General features: G+C 37.9%; 2 protein-coding genes across 7 annotated transcripts; one reads left to right on the top strand and one right to left on the bottom strand.

The window, feature by feature from the left end:
* The first annotated feature begins 3411 nt into the window (after window positions 1–3411).
* On the top strand, window positions 3412–12289 carry fbxl15 (F-box and leucine-rich repeat protein 15). Of its 3 annotated transcripts, none has more exon segments than NM_001011123.2 (5): window positions 3412–3456; window positions 4903–4967; window positions 6994–7153; window positions 9420–9922; window positions 11663–12289. In NM_001011123.2, coding segments are annotated over 4 exon segments (879 nt in total). In that variant the 5' UTR covers window positions 3412–3456; window positions 4903–4941; the 3' UTR covers window positions 11853–12289.
* A 793-nt stretch (window positions 12290–13082) lies between these two features.
* Window positions 13083–24081, bottom strand: cuedc2 (CUE domain containing 2). 4 transcript variants are annotated; one of them, XM_018095262.2, is made up of 11 exons: window positions 23975–24081; window positions 22676–22732; window positions 21901–21991; window positions 21525–21668; window positions 20836–20897; window positions 19429–19544; window positions 18460–18627; window positions 17981–18033; window positions 17175–17235; window positions 15084–15244; window positions 13083–14845 (listed from the first exon to the last, which is right to left on the bottom strand). In XM_018095262.2, exons 3-10 carry the CDS (start codon window positions 21972–21974, stop codon window positions 15098–15100), a joined length of 825 nt encoding a protein of 274 aa, XP_017950751.1. In that variant the 5' UTR covers window positions 21975–21991; window positions 22676–22732; window positions 23975–24081; the 3' UTR covers window positions 13083–14845; window positions 15084–15097. The 4 variants fall into 4 exon arrangements, with proteins under 4 accessions (XP_017950751.1, XP_031760677.1, XP_031760678.1 ...); XM_031904817.1 differs by having other exon boundaries at window positions 13083–15244; NM_001126757.1 differs by having other exon boundaries at window positions 13413–15244; window positions 19429–19541; window positions 23975–24051.
* Window positions 24082–24748: the final 667 nt, after the last annotated feature.

Below are 24748 nucleotides of genomic sequence, written 5' to 3'. Positions count from 1 at the left end.
ATTACAAATATTTTTTTTTTCATTTTTTAGATACTTAGATGCCTATATTTTGTTACAGAAGTGGAATTATATAAAAATTCTATTTTTAGGTTGTCCTGAAAAAAAACCGATGTGTAGTTTTCTTGGGTAAACTAAAAGTCCCCCCGATGAGACTGGCAATAAAAGTTCCACAAATGACCAAATCGGCTGGCAGTGAAAGGGTTAAACAATGTTGCAAAGGTCAGTCTCTTCCAGTCTGCCAATCTGCTGACTTACAGTGTTACATTGTTTCAAATGCCAGAGCCACCAGGGCAGAGAATAGAAAAGGGCAGACAAATGCAACTTTTAATAGCAATTGTATATACAAGTAACTAAAAAACCATTACAAAGTTGTAATGAATGTATTTTGTAAATTTGCTTAGCATTATGTTTTCTTTTACTAGGCAAAACATTATTTTGGGGGTTGACATGTCTTTTAAGAGTGTGGTCTTTTAGTCTACTGCACATGCACACCTGGCAGGAAGTAGGAGTAAGATCTGAATGTGGTGCTTGCACAAAAGTAGGTCGGTGCAGTTTTCTGCTACCATAATTACTGGCCTGAGGTATCGGGTAAGTAATTCTAATAATCTGGGTAACACCTAATAGTACCTTACAAATGCAAGCCAAGTGATTCTGCACTCTGGATTCTGTAATTCTTGGTCTGTAATCCACTCCAGCGTAGTTTTGGTTTCTACACTCTGGATTCTGTAATTCTTGGTCTGTAATCCACTCCAGCGTAGTTTCGGTTTCTACACTCTGGATTCTGTAATTCTTGGTCTGTAACCCACTCCAGTGTAGTTTTGTGACTAGGACCATTGACCTGCTGAAAGATGAATGTTTCCCTCATAAATTGCCCTTTATTTAGCTTCTTCTATCTTGCCTTCTGTCCTGACCAGTTTTCACACAGTCTGATGTTACCAAAACCATGCTTCACTGTCAGCATAGTGTCCTCAGGGTGATAAGTTTGGTCATAGTGTTTCGCAGTAAGGTCATAAAGCTCAATTTTGGTCATAACAGACGTAAAAAATATTTTTTCACATATTTCCCAGATGCCTTTTGGCAAACAGCAAACATTACTATGGGTATCTTCAGCCATGGCTTTCTTCTTGTCAATCTTTCATAAAGCCAGCTTTGTGGAGTGTCCAAGCTATTTCTCCCATCTGACCTGTGGTTTTTTTTCCAGCTACTTTATCTTTAGAGTTATCATATTGTGGTTTCATTTAATAATGCCCTCCTTGCCAGGCCACTGAGATTTGATGGATAGGTTTCTCTAGGCAGAGTAGTGGTTCTGCCATATTCTTTCCCTTATTTAAAAACTGATTTAACCCCTGCAGTTACCCATGCAGTACATGTGTGGCAGAGTAAAATCTGAACTTTTCAGATTTAGATGCAGATGCACAAAATCCATGGAAGCCACAAGGTATCCCAAGAAAAATGAGAAGATTGCAGTCCAATCCTCAATAGATTAGCACCTGGGCTGGTGTGTTCTTAAGAAAAAAGGGGTGCTTGCTTGGGGTCTGAGGTTAGTGATTGGAATTCATAAGGTGAGTGTCTAACAACTGGCATCCCCAGTGATTAACTGTTTCATTTGACTGTGACTGGAGAAGCTGATTTAGTAATAAACTTTAAAAGATCATGGTTTAGCTGAAAATCTAGGACTAATATGGGTGGTAAAACTGGGCAGGGAGATGATTAGGGAATTATAAATGTACCTTGTAGATTTGTAATACCCCCCCCAACCAGAGCCGGTGTTATATTTTGGCCCTGTGTGGGGCTGTTTGCGTACCTACTGCCAGGGCCTTTTCTCAACCTCTGTTCCGTACATGGCACACAGAAGCGTAATGTAAGCTCTACTAAGCATTACAGAATAATAAAGTAAAGGTCCTTAGCAAAACATAACAAACAAATAAAATGGTCTCCATCAGGTGAAGAGTGTAAATCATAGCAGTAATAACACATCATCAAACACCATTCCCTCTTATTATGGCCTTTGCCTAAATGAAAGTCCCATGCTGGCGGTGTTTCATTTGCTAAATTTTGGTCAACTAGAGTTGCCATGGGATACTGGCAGATTTGACAGTGGCTCAGACGAAAGTATATGTTGCAATGAGAAGGTGAGGAAAAATGTACTTTGTCAGTTTTATAGAAGCAAAAGGCAGCAGAAATAGGTAAAGCAAAAAAATGCTTTATGATACTAAAAGATCTTTAAGATGTCACCATTGTTTAATTATCCATAGGTGGAACATGATTCACAGGTGCTGCTATGTCCCATAGTCACCAAGGATTTATAATGTGCCTTGTGGCTATTGCTGAATGATAGCATTAAGTTGTCATGTTCAAGGTTGTAGTTCAACAGCAGCTAAAAGTCTGCCGTCTGGGCACACTGAGCTGGAATAATAGGATAATCTTTTTGACTAACTAGAAATTGCTTCATCTGTACCACAGTACAGTATTAAAATGACCAACACTGAATATCTCTTCCATATGAAACAACACATTTCCATCAGGGAGTTAAGGTAGGGCAATTTAAAGGGTGACTAATAAAACTGGAGCTATTTAGATACCTTTGGCTCCACAAAGCAGCACACATTTGAAACATTCTACACATCTGCTGGTATGCTCCCAGAATGCCTGTGCAGTGTGAGCAGAGGGTCTGTGGAATGCTCTGCAGTATACTGGGTGGAGCAGATTACTTGAGAAAGGCTCTGCAGAGTACTGCAGGATCAAACTGCTATTGCAATGTTCTGCATTGCACTGGGTGGAGCAAATTACATGTGCAATGCTCTGCAGCAGATTATTTGTGCAATCCTCTGTATCATGCTATGTGCGCAGTGAGCCTATGTAATACACTTGCTTTGGAAGCAGAAGCCCTGTATAATGCTCTGTAGGGTAGTCAGGATAGCAGGGAAACATTCCGCACTCCTATACGCTGCAGAGCATTGGCTCCCACGAAACACTGCACAAGTATCCTTCCCCAATGCGCTGCAACACCTTGCGCAGGCTTTCAGCAGCCCAGTACAGAGCAGAAAACTCCATCAATACGGTACCTGCTCCCTGCAGAGCCCATATATGCATTTAACTCACTCAGTGAAGTGACAACCCGATTAGCCAATCAACAAGCAGGTGTTTTTTCACACGTGCAGAAAAGGACGAATGAAGGCATTACAATCTGCCTTGCACTGTATGGAGCAGGGGGAGGGCATAAGGAGTTCCTCCCAAACACACACACAGAGTAACTGAGGCAGGGTGGGCGGTACGCAATTGTCTCTAAAACGTAGAGGAACTTCAACTCCCAGAATGCATCACTCACAAATGGAGCACGTTGAGGGAGGAGGAATGACGCAAAGAGTCAGGGAGGGGGTGGCAGGGAAATGGTCCATTCGAGTCAGGGGCAGGTCATTTCTTTCCATACATGGTTTCCTTTCAAACAGGAATCAGGTATGTTAATGTTAAAAAAAAAATATGTCTGTTAATTTCTGGCAGTTTATACAGTGTTTATGCACCTTTTTAACATAAGCCTGGATGAATGACCGCTTATATAAAAGGGGGAGGGGGGGGGTGTCTTTTTCCCATTAAATCCTAGGTGGGAGACGTTTCCAGGCAGTTTTGAATTTAGGTTCCACTTGATTAGGCTTAAGTCAGAACCTGGGGGATTCCAGACCTGTAGCCTATTCAGTAGGGGCTAAAGCATGCAGGTATCTGTGAATCAGACCATTATGAAGAGCTGGCTGCTGCTTCCTATATGGGTGTATAAGGATGCTTGAGTCCTGCAGAACAGGATGGGTGGCCAGTGTTGGAATGAAAACATTTTGATAAACAATAACCATGTCCCTCACAAATAATAGATTGTAGAATGTTTTAAATGGGGCATAAACCTTCACCAAAACTACCTCCATTGTCCCCCATAGCTCTCCAGAGTAGGGATTTTAGATTCACCTTCTTCTTTCTGTTACCGAAAATAGTGAGTTTAATGTTTACTTGTTGCTTGTTGATATTTTATAAACAAAGAAGGGCAAATATATCAGTATTAAGGGTTCATAGTTTGAAAACAAATAGGTCATTCTTCCAGTGACATTTTATCACCAACACATGGGCATCAGATGCTGTTGATTGCCTAATCTAGCATTTTCTTGAGTTCATACAGTATCATTCACAATTAGCATATACTTTCTATAAAATCCAAAGTGTTCTTTACAAAGACCTGTCTGTTTTTTATAGCAAAATAATGTAACCTACATCATACCATTTAGAGTAATAATATGAGAGGGCAAGTCATGCAGACCTTGTGATCTAGTCAAAGAACAAAAGAAAAAGTCATTTAGAAGAGGGAGTGATAAATTGCCAGAAAGAATCAGATAGAAAAGTATAATACTTAATTATAATACTATAATAGATACTGTTTTTTGTTTTGTTTTGTCAGAGAGACATTTGAAGCAGTCATTAGTGGTCCTTTAACAGCTTAGTATTATAATAAACTAAAAGATATTCTTGATTTTTGATCGTTCCTCTTCATTCATTTCTTTCCCAACTATAGATTCTAACATTTCAACCAAGTAGAGAGTGAGTAAATATGACAGATTATCAAAAATAAACTGTCTCTGACAGGTTGTCATTTCAGTTGGTAATAGTATTAAGGTTACATAGGTTGAGATAATTGAAATGAAGGGTGTAGCATGAATCTAATTTTGTAGAAGGAATCATTGTATAATAATAATTTGTAAAATAATAGTGTCCAGATAAATTAGAGGCTAAACCATGGCAGCAAGTTGGTAGATTTAGGGAAAATTATGTGCTTTAAAAAGAACTGGAAAGTAGGAAATGTTATGTACGTGTGAAAAAACTAAGCAGAGACATTAATATATATGAAATATTTTGTGTAAACAGGAAGGATAATAGATTCTGACATTGATTGTGACCTTGAAAATGGCTAAGGATGAGGACAACAGCAGGTAAGGTGCATGTACTTTTCATTTGTGGCAACAGAACAGAACAGGTGTTCATTTCAGACTTGGGGGGTAGGCCAAAGTCTCAAGAGGCTGAGGATAAACATAAACAGTGCATCTTTTTGGAAATTTTGCCATGCACCCTTCCCTAAAGCCTGACATCAACTCCTGAAACATAGGGGGTCATTTGTTCCTTGGGCAGTATCCCATGGTAACCAATCAGATTTTTGCTTTTATTGTTCTACTTACAGGTGGCTGTTAAAGGCTAATCACTGATTGGTTGCCAGGGACATTTTGCTATCTCTGACAATAAAACAAGACCTGGAAATTGTCTGGGGTTTTAGTGACGTAGTGATTGCTAACTGCAAATAACAAGGCTGTATTCGAACTCATCACTGCAACAATCAGTTACTGGCAACATGTGGCACAGTGTCTAGCCCTGAGATCTGGGGTACTAGGTTTAATTCATAGTTTTTAAGGAGTTCGTACGTCTGCACAAATTTTCCCTCAAAGTGATGCGGTTATCTCCCACTGTTGTATACATTTGGGCGCTCATCTATAAACACTGGGCAAATTTGCACCTGGGCAGTAGCCTGTGCCAATCAGTAACTGTTGAAGGGAGGCGGTACCGAAATTGCCATATTATTAATTAAGAAAATAAAATAACCTGCAATTCCTACTTCTGTAGTTTTACAGCTAATTGTAGGAGGGCCTTTAGCCCTTATCCACTGCAAGTATGGCCAAGATATAAGGTAGGGGAACAGTACTTCTTTCTTTACTTTAGGGTATGCAAAAAAAGAATGACGATGGGTGAGCTTAGAAATAAGTGGTTAGGGTCATGTGAAAGGGGGGGATCAGGGTCATGTCTACCTCCCAGTTAGGAAAGGCTAGTTAGTTGCTGACTTCAAAAGTGACCAAGTCGGTAGACAGTCTTTTCCTTTAAATGAGCAGCTTTAGGCTATTTTGGCCGAGACTGGACTAGCATTTCATTACTAAAAAAAATGTTTACCTCAAAATAAGTACGTAGTAATGGGAGAAACTCTGTTTTCCAAATAATGCTTGTATATACTAAACCATGCATTGTTTTGCCTAAAGATACTTGCTCTTAACCACAGTTCTAGTGCCAATATAGTAAAAAATTATGCCCTTTGCCTTGATCACATTGTACAGTACTTTCCAGAAGCTACAGGTCAAAGTATAATTGATTAGGCAACCTCTTCTTGATAACATGTCACATGTACTACAGTAGTTCTTAGGCAACTTTGAAGGATATTTTCACAATTTACCAGCAGAAAAGGGCTAGTCTAATCAAGGTATGCAATAACTACTATTGTCTAATATTGTCAGAAACTCCTTGGTTTAGAACCAGGGACATGGTGTATATTGGCCCCTGTTTATTTAGGTTGAGCCACAGGTGGCAGTGTGGCTTGGGACTTGCTGATTATATCAATGAGTAGTTTGCTTGTCTATGTTCCCTGGCTCACCCCCTCAATTCTGCTTTATGTAGTAGTATAGTGAAAGGACTATTTATGCCTGCCATCCACTGCAACCTTAGTGTCTAGGTTTTTGCTCCCCTCCACATAAAAAGCAATTATATTTGTCCGGCATAGCAAATTGTATACGTTTTATATCCACTATGAAGTTATATAATTAGAATATAATAAGTGAAGGTAATTCTGTGGAATGACTATATTACTAACTATAAAAATAAGGATATTCTGAAAAACCTAATAATCTTCTGTGAAATGTTGCTATAGAAATGAAAAAAAAGAGTAACATCTTTATTTTTTTATTTTTTATAATTGGTAATCTCTTACTTTATACACTACTTGAATGTTACTATAGAGTGATGTTTTGTGGAGATTAATTTGGAAGGATGAAATACCAGGTATAGGGTCCTTTGACCTGTTTTACCTCAATATTAGAGATATTCAGTTGAGGTTTGAATGAGTAAGGGTTGCAGGATGATTACTTTTGTGGTATATAACTACTGTATACATGTAAAAAAACAGATCTCTATATTTTTATTTAGTGTCCATTTGTTGGATCTCCCTTGGGAAGATGTGTTGGTCCCACATATACTCCGCAATCTCCCACTGAGGCACATACTAAGTCTTCAGAGAGTCAGCAAACCATTTCAGTCCCTGGTCCACCTTTATCTTGCCAACTGCCGCCATTTTGATTCTACTCAGGTAATTACTTTTAGGGTATGGGATGTGTTATACAGAAACCTGTTATACAGAAAGCTCAGAATTATGGGAGTACAATACCTTGTACTTGATCCCAACTAAGCTAAAATTAATCCTTATTGGAGGCAAAACAATCCTATTGGGTTTATTCAATATTTTAATGGTTTTAGCAGTATTAAGGTATTGAGACCCAAATTACAGAAAGACCCCTTATCCAAAAATCCCCAGGTCTTGTGCATTCTACGTAACAGGTCCCAGACATGTACAATTTATTATCATTGCAAAAAATGTACTATAAAGTATAAATTACATTCTGACTTTTGATGTGCTTAGTTGAATGACATGTACTTTACTGATGAAAGAACACACTTTTACCTTTCTTTGGAAACATTAGTTGTTTGACCACTGATAATTTATTTTGTTTACAGCATGGTGCAATGAAATAAATTTATATCCTTTAAAACTTTTGTTTTCATTTAATTGTGTATGCAGCAGTGTGATACGTTATTGGTGATTTCATAATATAGTTTTGTTCCATGTGACTTCATTATATGTAGCTCCTTCAATCTGGAGTATTCTTTTCAACTTTTTAATTAATTAATGGAGTCTTTTTTAGTTCATTGCAAAGTATTTAAAAATATATGATATTTGCAGCACTTGAATTGCAATTAAGATTTTATAAGATCTCATATCTTCAAATTTCTCTGGAAGACTTTACCTCTAACAGTGACCTTTTAAATATAAGCAGTAGATGACACAGCTAATTAGATTTAATAACCTCTTAGAAATACATAGTTCATTTGACCAAAGTCCATCAAGTTCAACCCCTCCAAACAAACCCCAGTTCACATATATACACATACATGTATAGACCTATATGATCACTAACATTATATCCTATATATACCAATATCTATCTAACTGTAGGATCACAATAACCTTGGATATTATGCTTGTTCAAGAAATCATCCAATCACTCACTCTGCCATCACAACTTTACTTGGAAGGGCATTCCACAACCTCACTGCCCTCACCGTGAAGAAACACCTACTTTGCTTCAAATGAAGGTTTTGCTCCTCCTTTAATCCAAAGGGGTGCTTCTGGTGTGTTTATTGTTTTTATGGGTGAAAAGATCCCCCACTACCTGTCTAATCTCCTATCATGTACATATAAGGAGTAATCAAGTCCCCTCGCAAGCACCCTTTTTCCAGAGAAAACAACCCCAACCTCGACAGTCTAACCTCATAGTTTAAATCTTCCATCCCCTTTATCAGTTTAGTTGCACATCTCTTCACTCTCTCCAGCTCATTAATATCCTTCTTAAGGACATCTTAAGGGACATCTTTAGGGGCACATATCTTTATTGTGAAAGAGCTCTGGTTGACTTGGGCTGGTAGAAAACCCAAAAACATAATATGCTGCATTTCTGACCTACTTTTATGTTGAGCTTTAAGTCTCCTTTTAGAACTCCATTGACATCTTGGGAGGACTTCATCAATTTGTCATAATCTGGCCTCTCAACATGTCAACAAGTATATAAATAAAGTTGCACTGGTCTAGATGATGTGTCTGACATAGAGTGTGTATGTAGAGAGACTGATTGCTGAAAGGAATAAAAAGATTTATTCAGATACACTACAGGATATTTAACTTCTAATATTCAGAAAGTTACTCATTTCCGTGAGATAATGCTTAGATTACATTTGTGCTTTTATGATAGTTCCCATGTAAGGTTTTCAAGTGTGATACAATTTTTTCATCCTATATAAACTAACATTCTAGGTAAAATAACATAACTCATATCCGCTCTAGAAATTATCTGTAACAATGTTCAAGGTCATGTTGTTTTGCCTATTTATGCTTTTTATGTACAGGTATGGGACCCATTATCCAGAATGTTCGGGACCCGGGGTTTTCCAGATAAGGGGTCTTTCCGTAATTAGGATCTCCTACCTTTAAGTCTATTAAAAAAACTATTTAAACATTAAATAAACCCAATTAGATTGTTTTGGCTCCAATAAGGATTAATTATATTTTAGATGGGATCAAGCACAATGCACTGTTTTATTATTACAGAGAAAAAGGAAATCATTTTCAAAAATGTGAATTCTTTGATTAAAATCGAATCTATGGGAGATAGCCTTTCCGTAATTTGGAACTTTCTGGATAATGGCTTTCTGGATAAGGGGTCCGATACCTGTATATCTTTTGCAGTACATATCGTGCACTTTGAAAATCCATCTCTTTGTAATTATAAATGTTTTTACAGTTGGGATCACATTTACCCAAAAGCACCTTCTCCGAACTGCTTAGGAACAATACTGTATTGCAGAAACTTGACCTACAGAGCTGTTGTGATTGGTTAACGGACAAGGAGCTGCTTCCTGTCATTGGCCAAAACCATCACCTCATCCACATCAACTTGAATAGCTGCGGACAGCTAACCCGGCAGTCATTGGTTGCAATATCGCTGAGCTGTCCTCACCTGCAAAACATTTGCCTTGGTCATTGTGAGTGGGTGGACTGTCTTTCCCTGCGCAGTTTAGTTGACCATTGCAAATGTTTGGAGGCAATTGATCTGACAGCTTGTCGTCAGTTGAAGGACGACACCATCAGCTACTTGGTGCAGAAGAGCACAAGATTAAAATCGCTTTCACTGGCAGTCAATGCAAACATTAGCGACATTGCTGTTGAAGAAACAGCTAAGAACTGCAGAGATCTGGAACACCTCGATTTAACAGGATGCCTGCGTGTGAAAAATGATTCTATTAGGTACTAACAATATTTTTTTTGGCTAATGTATTAATAACTGTGCTCACCACAAAATTTTAAACCTTTATGTGGGGATGCAATTAGACTGTGATCACAAAATCTATAGACAAACACAAGGGTTCCTCTGCACTCACCAATTTATAAATATGACATTAAAACATTTTGTGCATTACTCTACTAGGAAATGCCTTCCTCTTTAAACAAAACAGTGATTTTTTTTGTATCCATATATTGCAATATATTCAAGCTGTCCAACTCCGTCAAAAGTCATCCCTGGTCTGGCCAGTCCTAAATTCAGAAAAAACGCCTGTAAGAGCCTTTTGTAGGGTGTGCCTTGCATATTTTATGTTTCAGGATTGTGGATATTGGGTGCAGCCACAGATGGAGAGGCACCAAACAAAGTAATTAAATGTAAGAATATATGCTGGTTTTGTCCATTTTACATAGACTAAAAATGTTATATTATTAGTTAGTAGACAGAACCTACAAATATACCATGCTTGCTCAGGTTTGCCTTAAAATAAAGGATAAAAAAAAATAGAAGAAAAATAGTTTAACTTGAATGTTTGACAAACTTCAAATCAAATGTGATTTATTCAAAAGGCCACTGTTTAAAACTATGAACAAACCGTAAAGCTGGCCATATACAGGCCGATATAATCTGCTGACTCTGCACCTCCAGACCTAGCCATCAGCTTATCGATCCATATATGGGGTTCTTTGGGAGTTCATACCTAATCAATGTCTACCCAAAAATTATCCAGATTTCAGTGCAGCCGGTTTGAAAATCTCATTGGATAAGGACCATTTTGGTGTGTTGATAAAGTCCTCTTTCCTGGCTCGTTTGACTGGTAGACCCCTATTTATAATCTGCTCATTAGCTGGGGGAGAGGGGGAACGGGACAATTGGATTATTCCTAATTGGTCCACTGCAATGGTAGCTTTGTAGCGTAAAGATCTACCCATATGGCTATATTGCCAAATCAGCATATTTTACTTTGTATTTCCACCTTAAAAGGGTGATTCACCTTTAAGCTAAATTTTTTAAATTGGCCTTTTTTTTTTTATATAGTTTTTGAATTATTTGCCTTCTTCTAACTCTTTGCAGAGGTCACTAACCCCAGCAGTGAACAAACCATTGTTCTTTGAGCCTACAGTTTTTGTTAGTTATTTTATATTACTTTTTATTCAGGTCCTCTTATATTCATATGCCAGTCTCTTATTCAAAACACTGCCTGGTTGCTACGGTAATATTAACCCTAACAACCAGATAGCCGCTGAAACTTTGAACTGGGTTTGTTCACCTTTGAGTTGAGACTGCAATTCTTAGGACAGACAGATATTGTTACTAGACAGTCCTACTGTTAAAGTTGTTATGATCAGGCTTACAGTAAAGCAGAATTTGTTGCAAAGAAACACCCGATGAGTTTCATTATGTATATTGTCATTTTGCCGTATATTAATCTGTTTTGTTCTGTTCCAAGCATAACTATGCTAATTGAACTAAGATTTACTTAAATAAGAAAAATAAATTGCAGCCATACAGGGTTATGTAATAAAAGGTAAGTTTGCCCAGGAGCAGTAGCCCATAGCAACCAATTAGAAGGTAGTATTCACTGGTCACCTGCAATCATCTTAGTGGTTGCTATGGCTTGCTACTACTGGGTAAACTTAGTGCTTTTTCTTACCTATGGAGGTTGGTGTTCTTGTGCAGCTTTTAACTGTTCTTTTTCTCTGCAGGACCCTGGCTGAATACTGTACCAAACTAAAGTCCCTGAAAGTAAAGCACTGCCACAATGTCACGGAATCCAGCCTAGGAAACCTACGGAAGAGAGAAGTAGTGCTCGATGTGGAGCCTCCGCTGCAGCGAGCATTGGTTCTCCTGCAGGATGTTGTGGGCTTTGGGCCATTTATAAATCTCCAGATCTAGAGCTGCTCCTATTACATCATACCTTTAGCTACCATTTGTTGTGCTGACTGCGGTGGAATATACATTCTTATTTTAAAAGGTGCTGTGAGGACAGAGAATACTGTATTACTTTTTGGCTTGCAGTAAACTGCCCTCATTCAACTGGACCATCATCGTGAATTGTTTTTAATTGCTCCTTGGGATCCAATTCTTGAAACAGATCCACGAGCCAAGTGTTATAGTGAATGATATGATTCTGTACAACATAATATAGACTATTTAATGTAATTAGTAAAATATGATATTCTGTATCATACAGTATGGAAATGTTTTAATTTAAATATGCAACTAACTATTGGACTCAACTTAACCAGAAGTATTTGTGTTTAGGGATTCTGGAACATAACAATACTTTGGCAGCCAAAATCACACTTATCATTAAAGTGTTTTTGCCAGAATGTTGGTTGGTGGTGTGTTCATTGTATTCTGTAAAGAAATTACATTCATATCTATATCATCCAGGATTCAACTACAACATGAACTCTATTCCAGGACCAGAAACTGTAATGAAAGCAGTGAACACTCCATAGTTACAGTTCTTAGGGGTAAAGTCACACAAAACTTGTTGCAGGCCATGTGACATATTGTCCTGCATGAACAACTATTTCCGAGCATGTCATTCTATTGTGATCAACCGGAATCAGCTAAGGTAAATCACTTGACTTATGTAAAAATGCAAAAGGTAGCATTTCCAGGTGATTCCTACAGATCACAGTGAAAAGTTATTTTCGTGCAGGAAGTGATGGTAAAATGTCCCACGTGACTTTAAGGGTGAATGTTGTTTTCCGTCCAGGTTTAATGCTATTTTAGGTGCTAGTTCAGATAATTTAATTCATATTTTACTGCAGCTACAGAAAATAAGCACCCAGCAAATCTTAAAGGAGAAAGTTAGCCATACACGGGGGGAAATAAAAGTTGCCAACTCAGCTTGAATGATAATGTCAACACAAGGGTGGCCAAATTGAACACACATCCACTGGTTTGGCACCGTCACAAAACAAGTGGATCTGAAGATGTGTGGCCAGCTGATGCTGATGGAAAAACTGAAGGAAAGGCATCACTGATAAATGCTTCTGTAGACTAAAGAAAACACAAAGCATACTCTGAACCATATAAGCTTAAAATGCATTTTTTCTAGCAAATGTACCATATTGTACTCCAGAATGCATACAACTTATTAGAAAAATCTTAAAAAAAAAAAAAGGAAAGAAAACGTTCTTCCCCAACTTTATTCAGAAGAGAGAAAAATCCAACTACATCATTTAGTAACAGAAACAATATGTACATACACCTATAAAGGGTAACATTCAAAAACAAAACAGATTCTTCAAAACTGGAATCAAAATAAAATGCAGTCAGGTTGTACACAAACCTATAAATCTAACTTGTACATCTGAGAATGGCTTAATGTACACTGTGCATTTGCCCTTAAACATTAAAACCAAAACATCTATGGTACAAATAGTGGAAACAGGACTTGTATTGAACTTTTTGCCTACTATATTAAATAGCAAATATTTATAGTTTTTTGATATTTCTTGTATTTATTATTTCTTGACAAAATCTGAAACTACATTCACAAAACAAATCAGCAGTCTTTACAATGAGCTGCTCCTTATGAAAACCTAATAAAGGTAGTAGCAGTAGAAAAGGGAAGGGTTTATTTATATACATGGCTTCTCAGTGGACTGATGATTTGTTTTTATTGTGCTTTTAAGAACTAGAAGTAGAATATGACTAGAATTAGATTGTGTTTACTTAGTACAATAAACAACCATATATTTTTTAAAAAGTCAAACAATGTACAGCACAAGCCCTATTTAATATTAATATAATGATGTTGAGAAAGGGGGATTTACTGACCCTTTAAATAGCTAATAATCATACATTTTCCCATTTAAGGTAACACTGTCTGTATGGTGTGAAGTATAATGTCAAACACAAGTAGGCTCTATCAATGTGAGACTTACTCTAAAGAGATGCATGCACCAACTAAAAGCACTGATGTAGCTATTATATATACAACAAAAAGAAAATATCTTAATTATCCAATAACATTCTCCTTAAACAGGTTATGCATCAAAAAATACCGCAGGCACCTGTAATATCTATTTAATCACAACTTATATTTAGTCTTTCAAATGATGCTTTAGTATCATCAGATGCTGGCTGTAGGGGGGGTCAAGTACATGGCAGAAGGGACCAACATCTTAACAGAGCAGTACCTGACAAAGCCAAGTTCTGTGCCAGGGTAAATGCTGTATAAAGATAGAAAGGCAGATGGAATTTGGCAGGTGGGGGAGTCGGTGTGGTTGGAGGCAAAGTGGTTTTAAGAGAAAAAATAGCATTTTTTTGCATTGTTCAGGCAGCTTGGCTAGAAGGGAAAATTCCATGTGAAGTTGTGGACACGAATCAGCTCAGAGCAGCCAGTACAGAATGAATGAATGAATGAATAAAATACATGTGCATGTGAAATGCAGAAAATACAGCTCAGTTATACTAAGTAACTGCACTGGGTAGCAATAGGGAGTTTTATATGCTGTCACACAATTCTGCCCATATTAATAAAGGTAGATAAAAGCAGCACAGAAAGAAAACTTCCCAATGCAAATCACTGATCACCATGGCAAAGTTATAAACCTAAGAGGTGCCAGTTCATCATAGAAACTGGTATTATTAATAATATTGCATAAGAAACTAAACTTCATACAGTTTGACAGTTTCTATGGAAGTTTTACAGAGGCTTGTATGTTCACAGGACATTTTCAAGTACTTTGAGTGTTAACAATTATTTAATCCTAGTATAAATCTGGCATACACATTTTTTTAGACAGGTGCAACATATCTTTTATACATACAAAACACAGTCCAGTACAAATGTGGCAGCTGACATCACATTGACAGTTCTGTTTGCATTCTGTTCTGAGTTCATAAACTCTGCAGTGAGTCTTTGCCTGGTAGGGGAATTGGGGTAGAATCATTAGTGCAACTGTGAAGTCAGTTGAAGCTTACCTAAACATGTCAGTAGTTTCTAAACTGCAACTCTCAGTCTCAGGGTACTGAAGAAATGCAGCAATGACCAGGTTAACCATCACTGGTGCAAGCCAATCAGTTTCAACAAGACCAGAACATATGTGAGTAAGTCGTTTATCCAGTAAGTAAATGTAGCCCAGTCACGTAAAAATTATGTACCGGCTCAGAAACAATCAGTGAAACTTGTATTTTCTTGCTGGCTTGAGATTTATGTAGGTTTTCTTCATCTCCTCACTTTCAGGTTTCTTTATATCTTTGTATCGTTCCCCCTTTGTACTAACCACTTGATTATCAATGTACCGGATCATTTTCTTGGGAGCCTAGGGAAAAGTAGAACAAAAGGACAGTTTTACGAACAGTTTAAGGTGCCTTTTCTTTGAAAAGAATCTGGCAACACACAGCTCAGCAAGATCAAAGGCACCAGGTAGGTAATGAGTTAAATCTAAATACAGATTTATCATTAAGCCCAACTAAACAAACTAGAGCATTTTTAGAACAAAGAACAACCCAATTTCTCCAGCACATATGGTTGGATGTTCTACAAGTGTCCTTGATTTCTCACATGATCTAGTAACCTTATTTAAGAACTCAGCAAATCACAGGCCTATCGTATTTCACTTGGCCTAAGACACACAAGGAAGAAGCCTGTTGTAAGGTAAGGTGTCAGTCTGGCACTGCCCTAGACACCAGACATCAGCAAACCTTTTCCCCTTGCACGCACCAGTGAAGGCAAAAAAAAGGTCACCCTTGGATTCAAAATGCGTCCATCAGTGGGGTGGGGGAATTTATTTTTTGAACTTTTTTTTTTTTCTTTTAATATAGGCACAAGTGTGCTGTTACCCTAGGCACAGGTACTGGCCAGGTAACCACCGGGAAGTCCAGCACTGTAGGTCCATGCAAACAGTAATAGTCTGTTGAAAATGTCCCTACTACCTGTTTGTATTCCCAATAACATTCTGAACCACAAGAGAGTTTAACCAAAGTGAATGAAACAAACTGCTTTACAGCATTGAAGATTTATATAGTGCTTTAATATGGACCAGGTACTTTTGGGTTCAGTATCACATCCAGAATGAAACTTGGCAATACTTCAGTGTAAGCTAGTCTTCCAAATGAAAATTTGCATTCCATAAGCAAGGAATAGCAGGCCAAATAGTACTAATTACTAGTACTAATTGACTTTATGTTCAGCAAACATATTGAAATAGTTTATAATGCAGACTGAGACTTGTGGATCAGCATATTTGCATTAGTCATGTGAATGCATGCTGCTATACTATGATCTGGAAGGCAGGATGCAAAGTACAGAAAATAGGAGCAATCAGACCATTTTTTGCACTTTGCATCCTGCCTTCCAGCATATATGTACTGCCACCGGTCTCTGCACTTTGGTTTGGAGCACAGAGACCTGCAGTGTCCCCATGAATACAGCACTGCCTACTTTTGGCAGCATTGTATTTATGAGTGGCAGGAGGCGGCGGCATGTACGTGCCCCTGTACTACCCCCTAATAAGAAGTGGCACACACATGCTGCAATGGCACCCTATACTTGCCACCTGCCTTTTGACATGAAGTAAGGGCATGCTGACACTGCACTCTGCACCTCGTTGCTGGATTTCTTAGCTGGTTCAAAGAACGCAAGCAAAAGTGTGCTTTGAGCAGTAAGGGCCATATCTTAAACTTATTAAAGCTCTTGTACTCCCCATGATAAGTAAATTACTCCTTATATCATCCATGGGCCAAAAAATCATGGAAAATGGTAAAATGCTACCTGATGCTACCTTGATCTACCAAGCGCTTATTTTTTAATTTAACATGCTTGACTTAGCAAAAAACACCCATGTATCAGTTTGTAACTGTATGATGGTTATTATAAAAACCCCCGACCTGCATACATTTAAACTGGGACAATTACTATGTATGCCACCTTGCTGGCAATGTTATTAATAGTAAATAAACATAAAAATATAGGAAGGCTGGTATTAGTTCCCAAAAGAGGTGGCAACCCTAATGATAACATGGAGTCCAAGTGGGTTGTCTCTTAATAATGGCTTGGACATTCTTTTCTCAGTAAAAACTTGACCCAGCTGGGAACTAATAAGGGTTATAGTTAGTTAATGCCAAAAGCCAGATTTTATTTAGTTCTAAATAAACTAAGCAAGAAAAAAAAACATTCATTTAGACCGAGGGCTGCTTGTGGCACCTTAGTCACTCATACTTGTTTATATCTTGTTGGAAGCAATAGCTTACCTCTTTTGGTGCCACAGGCCTGTAGGTTTTTTTGTCATCATCAGTGTCTACCAGCATGTACCTTAAATAAGACAAATCATCAGTGTGATAATATTTTTTCAGCCCAACTATATCAACTACTCAAATTACTTCATCTTCTGCTCCTTATGTTGGCCTAATTTACCAATATGCCACATTTAACTGAACTGTGTTGTAGCTGTGATGCAATGATATAGTAAATTACCCAGCAAACTGTGTGTACACCTGGCATGTACTACCCAGAATCCCTGGAATGATGTAAGTTCTTGTTCACTTTGACTAAAACGTTCTGGAGTGTCATCAAATTCCACAACAAATGAGAACATATCCTGGTGGAAATTCTAAGCTTGCTGTCTTCTAGCTGTATTTGAATCTGTAGTTCACTTAAGCAGGCAATATATTTTTAACTATCTCTGATTTAATAGTATCTAATTTAATTGTGCAGGTTCAGCTCAGGCAGGATAACTCGGTCATGCTCTCCTCTCCTATTGCATATCAGTCCAACAAACATAATACTAATGTTCGATCAGTTTACAAATCCATTATACTGATGCAATAACATTTAATCTTATTCCTCATAAAATCTGTTGGGCTAGTGCAATTTAAAGCCATCAGTGGCCAATGGATGGAATAGATTATCTATCCTAAAGAACCTGGCTGTGTTTCAACAACATTACAAGTCCTAGAGGCCATATTTCCATATCTTTGATTTTACTATGTACTTTAACAATAATTACTGTTTTAATAAGCGAATACAATTTGGAAACATAAGGCATATTAGTTCTTACTTTTGTAAAATAAAGTCTTTTAGATCTTCTACTTTTGGAGCTCCTTGCAAATCCTGAAAGCATAATGAATATTTTGGGATTTCAGATTACACAGAATTTAAACAACGTTAGTAATAAAAACAAAACAGATTATGGCTGAGTATGAGTTCAGTAATATATTATCCAAAAACTACATTTACAAAGTTGATTGAAGTCTCAATGACATAGATTAATCCCATAATGCCAAGGTAATATTAGTGGCTAATAGTGAATGCAATCAGAACAGACACTTTCACAGTTTTATGAATGTGAAAAATATTATTGGCCAGGTCACAAGCAACTCATTCATAGTTGGAAATTTGATGACTGTTATGTGCATAAAATAAAATACATGGGCGAAAGCCAGTAATTCCAAATATAAAACACTAAATCTGCATTTTAAAATTTTACATGCAGTCACATCTCTTAACCAACAGTACATCAATTACATTGGTATGTACCTTTGATCCAGAATGATTGTCAACCATCACCTTTCCATCCACAATAACCTGCACTGCGTCTTCCAAGTCCCCCTTTGCCATAGACAGGGCTGTTTGAGCTTGGCTCACAGTGCATGATGGGAATATTTCCAAAAGCAGATCAACATCATTTTTAGGATCATCTTTGTCCTTAAAAATCAAATGAGTACTATGTGACATCATTCCATGGTTTATAAATGTAAATGTGCCCTACTGTAACTGCAAATGTTACAAAAACTAGTTTACCAAGAAAAAACACATTTATTATGAATGAAAGGACATCCTTTAGCAGTAACCTCTGCAAGGATCAGGTGAGACAGCAGCTGGTTAAGGAGCACAGTGCACTGCTTGCCTTTACCAGAACCACACACACAGGCGACACAAGGGTTAACCACACAGTAATACCCACTGAAATAGCTGCATTATTTCTTCTCTGGTTATTTTTAGCATCACTGCTTCTCTTCTCTGCAGAGAACTAGATATGTTCTTACACTTTCTTTTTCAGCAGAACTGTAACACATTTCACTGTTTCTGTAGTAAGCATTTGACCAAAAGCCAAAGTCAGGCCCAGACTGGCAATTTGTGGATTTTGTCAAATGCCGCTATAAGTTGTCATAGACAGTTACTACTTAGTGGGCGGTGGGGGGACTGTTTGGGCCTCTGTGTGTTTGAAATGTCAGGGCCTATTTTGAATCCCAATTCAGACCTGGCCTAAGTCCTAAGATTGGCTGAATCCTAAACTATGTGTCCCTGTTACAAAATGCTGTCACATAGTTTGACTAAGACTTTGATTTAAATGGGTATGCTACAAGCCATGCTGTATCTAAGACTAAAGTAACACATGATTGCTTTGTTGGTAGGATTCTATGATACCACATATATAGGTACTGTACATGGTGCCAGCAAGTCTGCATACTGGAATAATCACATGTATCTTATTTTACACAGTACCTGTGCTACTGCTCCTTCTAATGACTCTGTTGTAGTCTTTTCGCTGGACTCTGTGCTGGGAGATGCTGGTGTCACAAATAAAACTTCCACAGTAGGTTTGGGAGAAACATTTTCTTCTGGGAAAAAAGAGAATTAGCCAAATCTGTAATTTTGTTAAATAATGTTAAAGCAAGTTATTGCTTATCAGACTTCAAACCCAAACACAACTGACTGCATCCTTAGTATTTACTGAATAAAAATGTCACAAAAGCAATTAACTGCCAAAGGTGAGCCATGCCAGCTTTCAGTCGCCAACAGAGAGGCACGCCAGCTAATGATCACAGTGCTAGGGTCATTGTACTACTGGATGTACTATCTATCCAGGGTATCTGTGTTGAAGGGGTTTCACTGTATAAATGTTAGCTGTTCTGAAAATGAATTATTTGGTGGCTTTATTATATTAATGTGCATGTTTTGCTGTGTTTTTCTTCCATTGCTGTCCAGTGTATGTAGCCAGAGTTGTTGTACTTTCTGCTTAGTCTTTCTATGAACACTTATCTATAATGTGATACTGTCCAAGTAACTAGAGAGTTGTTATTGCATCAGTACAAAGTGAGAGTTACAGGTTCTGTTCTTAATGCCAATATTATTCAAGTTGAATATTTTGGGTCATGGTGAAGATTTAATATCTCTCCTGTAGTAAAAGAGAAACAGCTAAGACTAAGCAATTCGATGAAAAGCATGCTGCAAATATCCTCTTCTTTTCATAGGAAATAGAGTGCCTGCACTGGCAAGTTTCTTTTTGGATTTCTAGGGCTGCTAGCACCCTGATGGCACTGCCTTTCACCCACTCCACGCTTACCTCTTTAGTGTCAGAGCAGGTTTGGGGGGGATGCACATCCTTAATGTAGAAATAGCTGTTTTATTGGAAATTCAGCCCTTTAAGTTAACTGACTGCAGAATCCCTAAGTAAATTGTGGTGTGGAATTGGTAAAGCAGGTTAAGGTAACTATACTAAATTCTCAGTAGCAAATAGGGGAGCTAGTTATAATCTGCAAATAAAAAAAAGAATATAGCCGACACCCAGGTTGTTTATTTCTTATTAAATAATTTCATTCCTATTTGAAATCGTTGTGCTGCTTCATGTCACTAAATGTAAAAGTCTCTTTCACAGATAACGTTATTATCAGAACAATGTGCACTATAATATTCAACATCCGTATAACAGGAAGGAAGGGTCACTTTCCATTTCTGCAAAAATAGGAAACTAAGGAATACTATTTCCTACTAGAACTGCTCCGTCCTAAGAATCAGCAAATATATTTTATGTAGGGTAAAATCTGGTTAATTTACTACACATTCACATGTAAGAGTCTCACCCAAAAACACCTTCTATGTTACTTGTAATTGTAAAATACACCAACCTACCTTTGCCTCGTGCTTCACTTAAACGCCCAGATAGTTCAAACAACATATCATATACTTTCCCACTGCAAATATAGTAAGACATTTGTTACGATGGTATCCGAGACAAAGGTTGTAATTTACATTACAAAGGATAATGTGCCCCTACTAAAATGTAAAATTCTATTTAAAATTAGCTACCTTAGTTACCTTAGGCTTAAGTCAGAGGCGCTTTCTCTGCCAGTGTCTCAACTGCCGTGGATAAAAAAAAAGATCCACTTCCCTCCACCCAGACATCACTGTGCACTAACAGGCAAGGCGTTAGCCCTTTAGTGCACAGATGGGTTCCCTGACCTTTATAAAAGCATCCTCGGTGACTTCTAACTTACAGTAGTGGGTACATTATGCTCTATATAACTGTCTTACTGCATCAATTCCATATATATCACCCAGGTAGGGGGGAAAAGTGCATGATGTCACCCATAATCACTTTGAATGGCAATGGCAGTATAAAAGTATCGCTGCACCTTCCTGGCAATTAGCACAAAATGGCAGCCACACTTGATTTTATTGAATACAGATTTTAAAGCTAGCACTTTTTCATGTTCATTTTAATTGATCCCACTTACTTCTATTTAAACAAAACATGCAAATTTTAAATTCTGAGATTTAAAACAAAACAAAAAGAAAACAGAATAGCAATGGAAGTTAACCTGCTAATTTCAGAAAATCCTGGAATATAGCCCTCCAGCATTTCTACGAAGGATTCCATTTCAAAGTCCTCTTCTGATGAGTACTGAGACCCCAGCTCTTCCAAGACTCCAGAGACATAGGCATAAAACACTTCATCCAGTGCGCTAAGTAAACAGGAAAACACATGCCAAAAAATCAGACGTAAACAAAGTACTGTTACTGACTGCATATCATAGCAAAATGACATCACAGCAGTGAGCTAAACAAACAGCTTATAAATAATGGCTGATCCCATCACCCTGCCCTTAACCTTGGCATTCCCCTCTGCTTCTTTTACTCTGCATTGGGCATTCAGAATAATCTGCAGCATTACACCGACAAATAAACTGCCCATACCTGAGGTCAGAATGGGGGATGTGACATTGTATGAAGCCTGTAAGGGATTCACGGATGATCTTCTCAAAAGCCATGCTCTTGGCGTCCTGTTCTGTTGTGCAACAAGAAACAAGAGATTACAGCAAATGTTCTAGCACCAGTAAAAATAAGCACCGGTTGTTGATGAGCAGCCAGCTGCTAGAATAATACCAGCCCATGGAGTAGTAAATATAGCCTTTCAAGCCTGTTCTCTTCCCCTGATGGGGAAAATAAAACAAAAAGCACAGCTCTATTGGAGTACATGAAACAGAACAAGGAAAGACTTTGTGCCAGAAAGAAGAATGGCTTAAAAATCAGACTATATCAACAAATCTGGGCATTCTGTTTATCATGCTGTATGTAGTACAGTTATGGAATTCATTATCTGGAAACTTGTTATCCAGAAAGCTCCGAATTACAGAAAGGTTATTGTCTATAACCTTAATTTTAAGCATGCAATTTCAATTTTGGAAAATTACTTTTTCCTGCGATAATAAAACAGTACCTTGTACTTGTTTCCAACTAAGATAAAATTAATCCTTTGCAGGCAAAAAATCCTATTGGTTTATTTAATGTTTTAACTATATTTAGCAGACTTGAGGTTCAAATGAAGAAAAGATCCTTATACAGAAAATCCACAGTCCCAAAAAATCATTCTGGATAACAGGTCCCATACCTGTTTGATTACAAAATGCTTTTCTGTGTGGCACCCAATGGGGTATAAAGAAACTGTGTAAAAGACAGGATTTATACTTACCTTAAATCCTTTTTCCCTCAGTCCCAAAGGCCACACATATATGACAGATGCCTCCTCCTGTTCAAAAGGGATTTACAGTAAGTAAATAAATTATGTCATTCCCTTATGTCCCTACAGGCAGCACTTACATATAAAAGCTAAAGAAGAGAAGGTTGCATCAAGAAATATCCACAACAGTAGTCATGCTGTAACAGCATAACACAGCAACAACACAGCCAGAATACAACAGAAATAGTCAGAACAAGAGCTACGCCGCATACCACAAATATGTCACATAAATGTAGTAGTCACAGTGTAACAGTAACATGTAGGCTACTGCCACACATTGTGGATTCTCGGGCCTGTGGAAAAACAAAGGCCACTCCCTACACTCCTAAAACATTATTGATGTGCCTGCACCCAGAGCCATTTCATTGGCCCAGATGCAGGCACATGGAGTGGATTTTGGAGTGGAAATAAGACTTAGCTAATATGTAGCAATATACTGTAAATAATGAGATAACCACAGTGTTAATATGTTGAATAGAAGACATGTACAGGTACTAAATGTTGTTTTATTAGGATTAATCAATAGTTAACTGTGAACTTACACTGGTGCAATAGTATAAAAGTATTCACAGCACTGAACAGAATAGCACCCTGATGGTGAAGACAAGCATCGGCATCCAATGATCCAAATTAGTGGGAGTGACTAACACATTAAGCATGGCAGGAGTCTGTGTCTATCACATTTTGTTTTACACCAGAGCTGCAGGGCAACAGAGACAGCACTTCAGATGGTGGAAACAATGGGATTTTATTAAGAATGACTTCTCACCTAGCGCTGTGCCCTCCACACAAGGAGCCATGCTGCAGCACAGAAAGCTGAGTGTCCCGCTCACTATAAGCATGACCTAGGGCACATTACTTGGTGGGACAAATTCTTGAAAATATATTTTTCCCCCCCATCAAGAGTAAAGGCTGAAATAGCTTTGTGACTCCCCTTTACAAAAATCCTGCTGAAAGGGATAAAGTTGCAGTATTTAACCTGTGGCTGGTCACAATTAACATAACTACAAAACTACTGAATATGCACAAAATAGTAATCAAAATAAAGCACATTATTAATTCTCTACCAGTCTACAAATCCTTAATTTTAGTTTTATTCTGAGTTCCATCCCATACAAAGCTAACAAAGCCAGGAAAAAAGTGTGTGACTTTATAGGGGACAGATTGTACCATCCTAATCTCCCAGTATTATATGCCCCTTCCTTTATATGTATATTGCCCCAGAAAAAAATGGTTTAAATTGCATTTTACCTCTTAAAAATGTAATTATATCAGAGCTGCAGAGACATCCTCTCTGCTCTGTGTCTGAAATGAGGGCTGGGCGTGATCTTTCGTTCTCCTACAGGAAATGGTCATAACTGTGAGTGACAATTAGAACTATGCAATAGTAACCCAAGTCCCACCCCCTGTCTCTCTGCTCCTAGCAACCGATCGCACTCAGGCATTTTTCAGCTCTGTTGTGTGGAGCTGCAGCTTCTTCAATAATCTGAAGTTCTCTTTTATCCCCAGAAGTATTAGTATTAGGTTTCAGATCTTGGTGGCATAGACATAAGCAGGGGAAGGGGTACAAGTACCCTATGTCCTAATGGCATTTATGATTTTAACAACTTCTCGTTTACTGCCTCACTCCTGATATCACGACAAGTCTCTCTGGCAGCTGCATTCAGACTGAGCCACAGCCTGGTCACATGCTGTGTTAGTGAGAAACAGTGTTTGTTCCAAATAGTTTCTGCTTCAGTGTGGGCTGAATCTGCCTATTTCTGTATTTGTTGCTGGGGGCATTAATTGTGCCTTTTTTGTGGGAGAGAGACTAAGGGGCACATTTACTTATCCACGAATGCTCCGAGCGTTCATTCGATCAGTCCAATCATATTTTCTGTGACTTTTTCGTACCTTGCGTGACTTTTTTGGCGCTTTCGTTATTTTTTCGCCGCTTGCGTGACTTTTTCGTATTTTTTGCGCAAAAAAACGGATTGGTTTTGCCACTGTTTACTAACATTCGGTACAAAAATTTCGGGCAGGTTA

Source organism: Xenopus tropicalis, chromosome 7 (genome assembly GCF_000004195.4).
Source record: "Xenopus tropicalis strain Nigerian chromosome 7, UCB_Xtro_10.0, whole genome shotgun sequence".
Taxonomy (NCBI): Eukaryota; Metazoa; Chordata; class Amphibia; order Anura; family Pipidae; genus Xenopus; species Xenopus tropicalis.
Note: the sequence above shows the minus strand (reverse complement) of the source record. Positions and strands in the feature narration are given on the sequence as shown.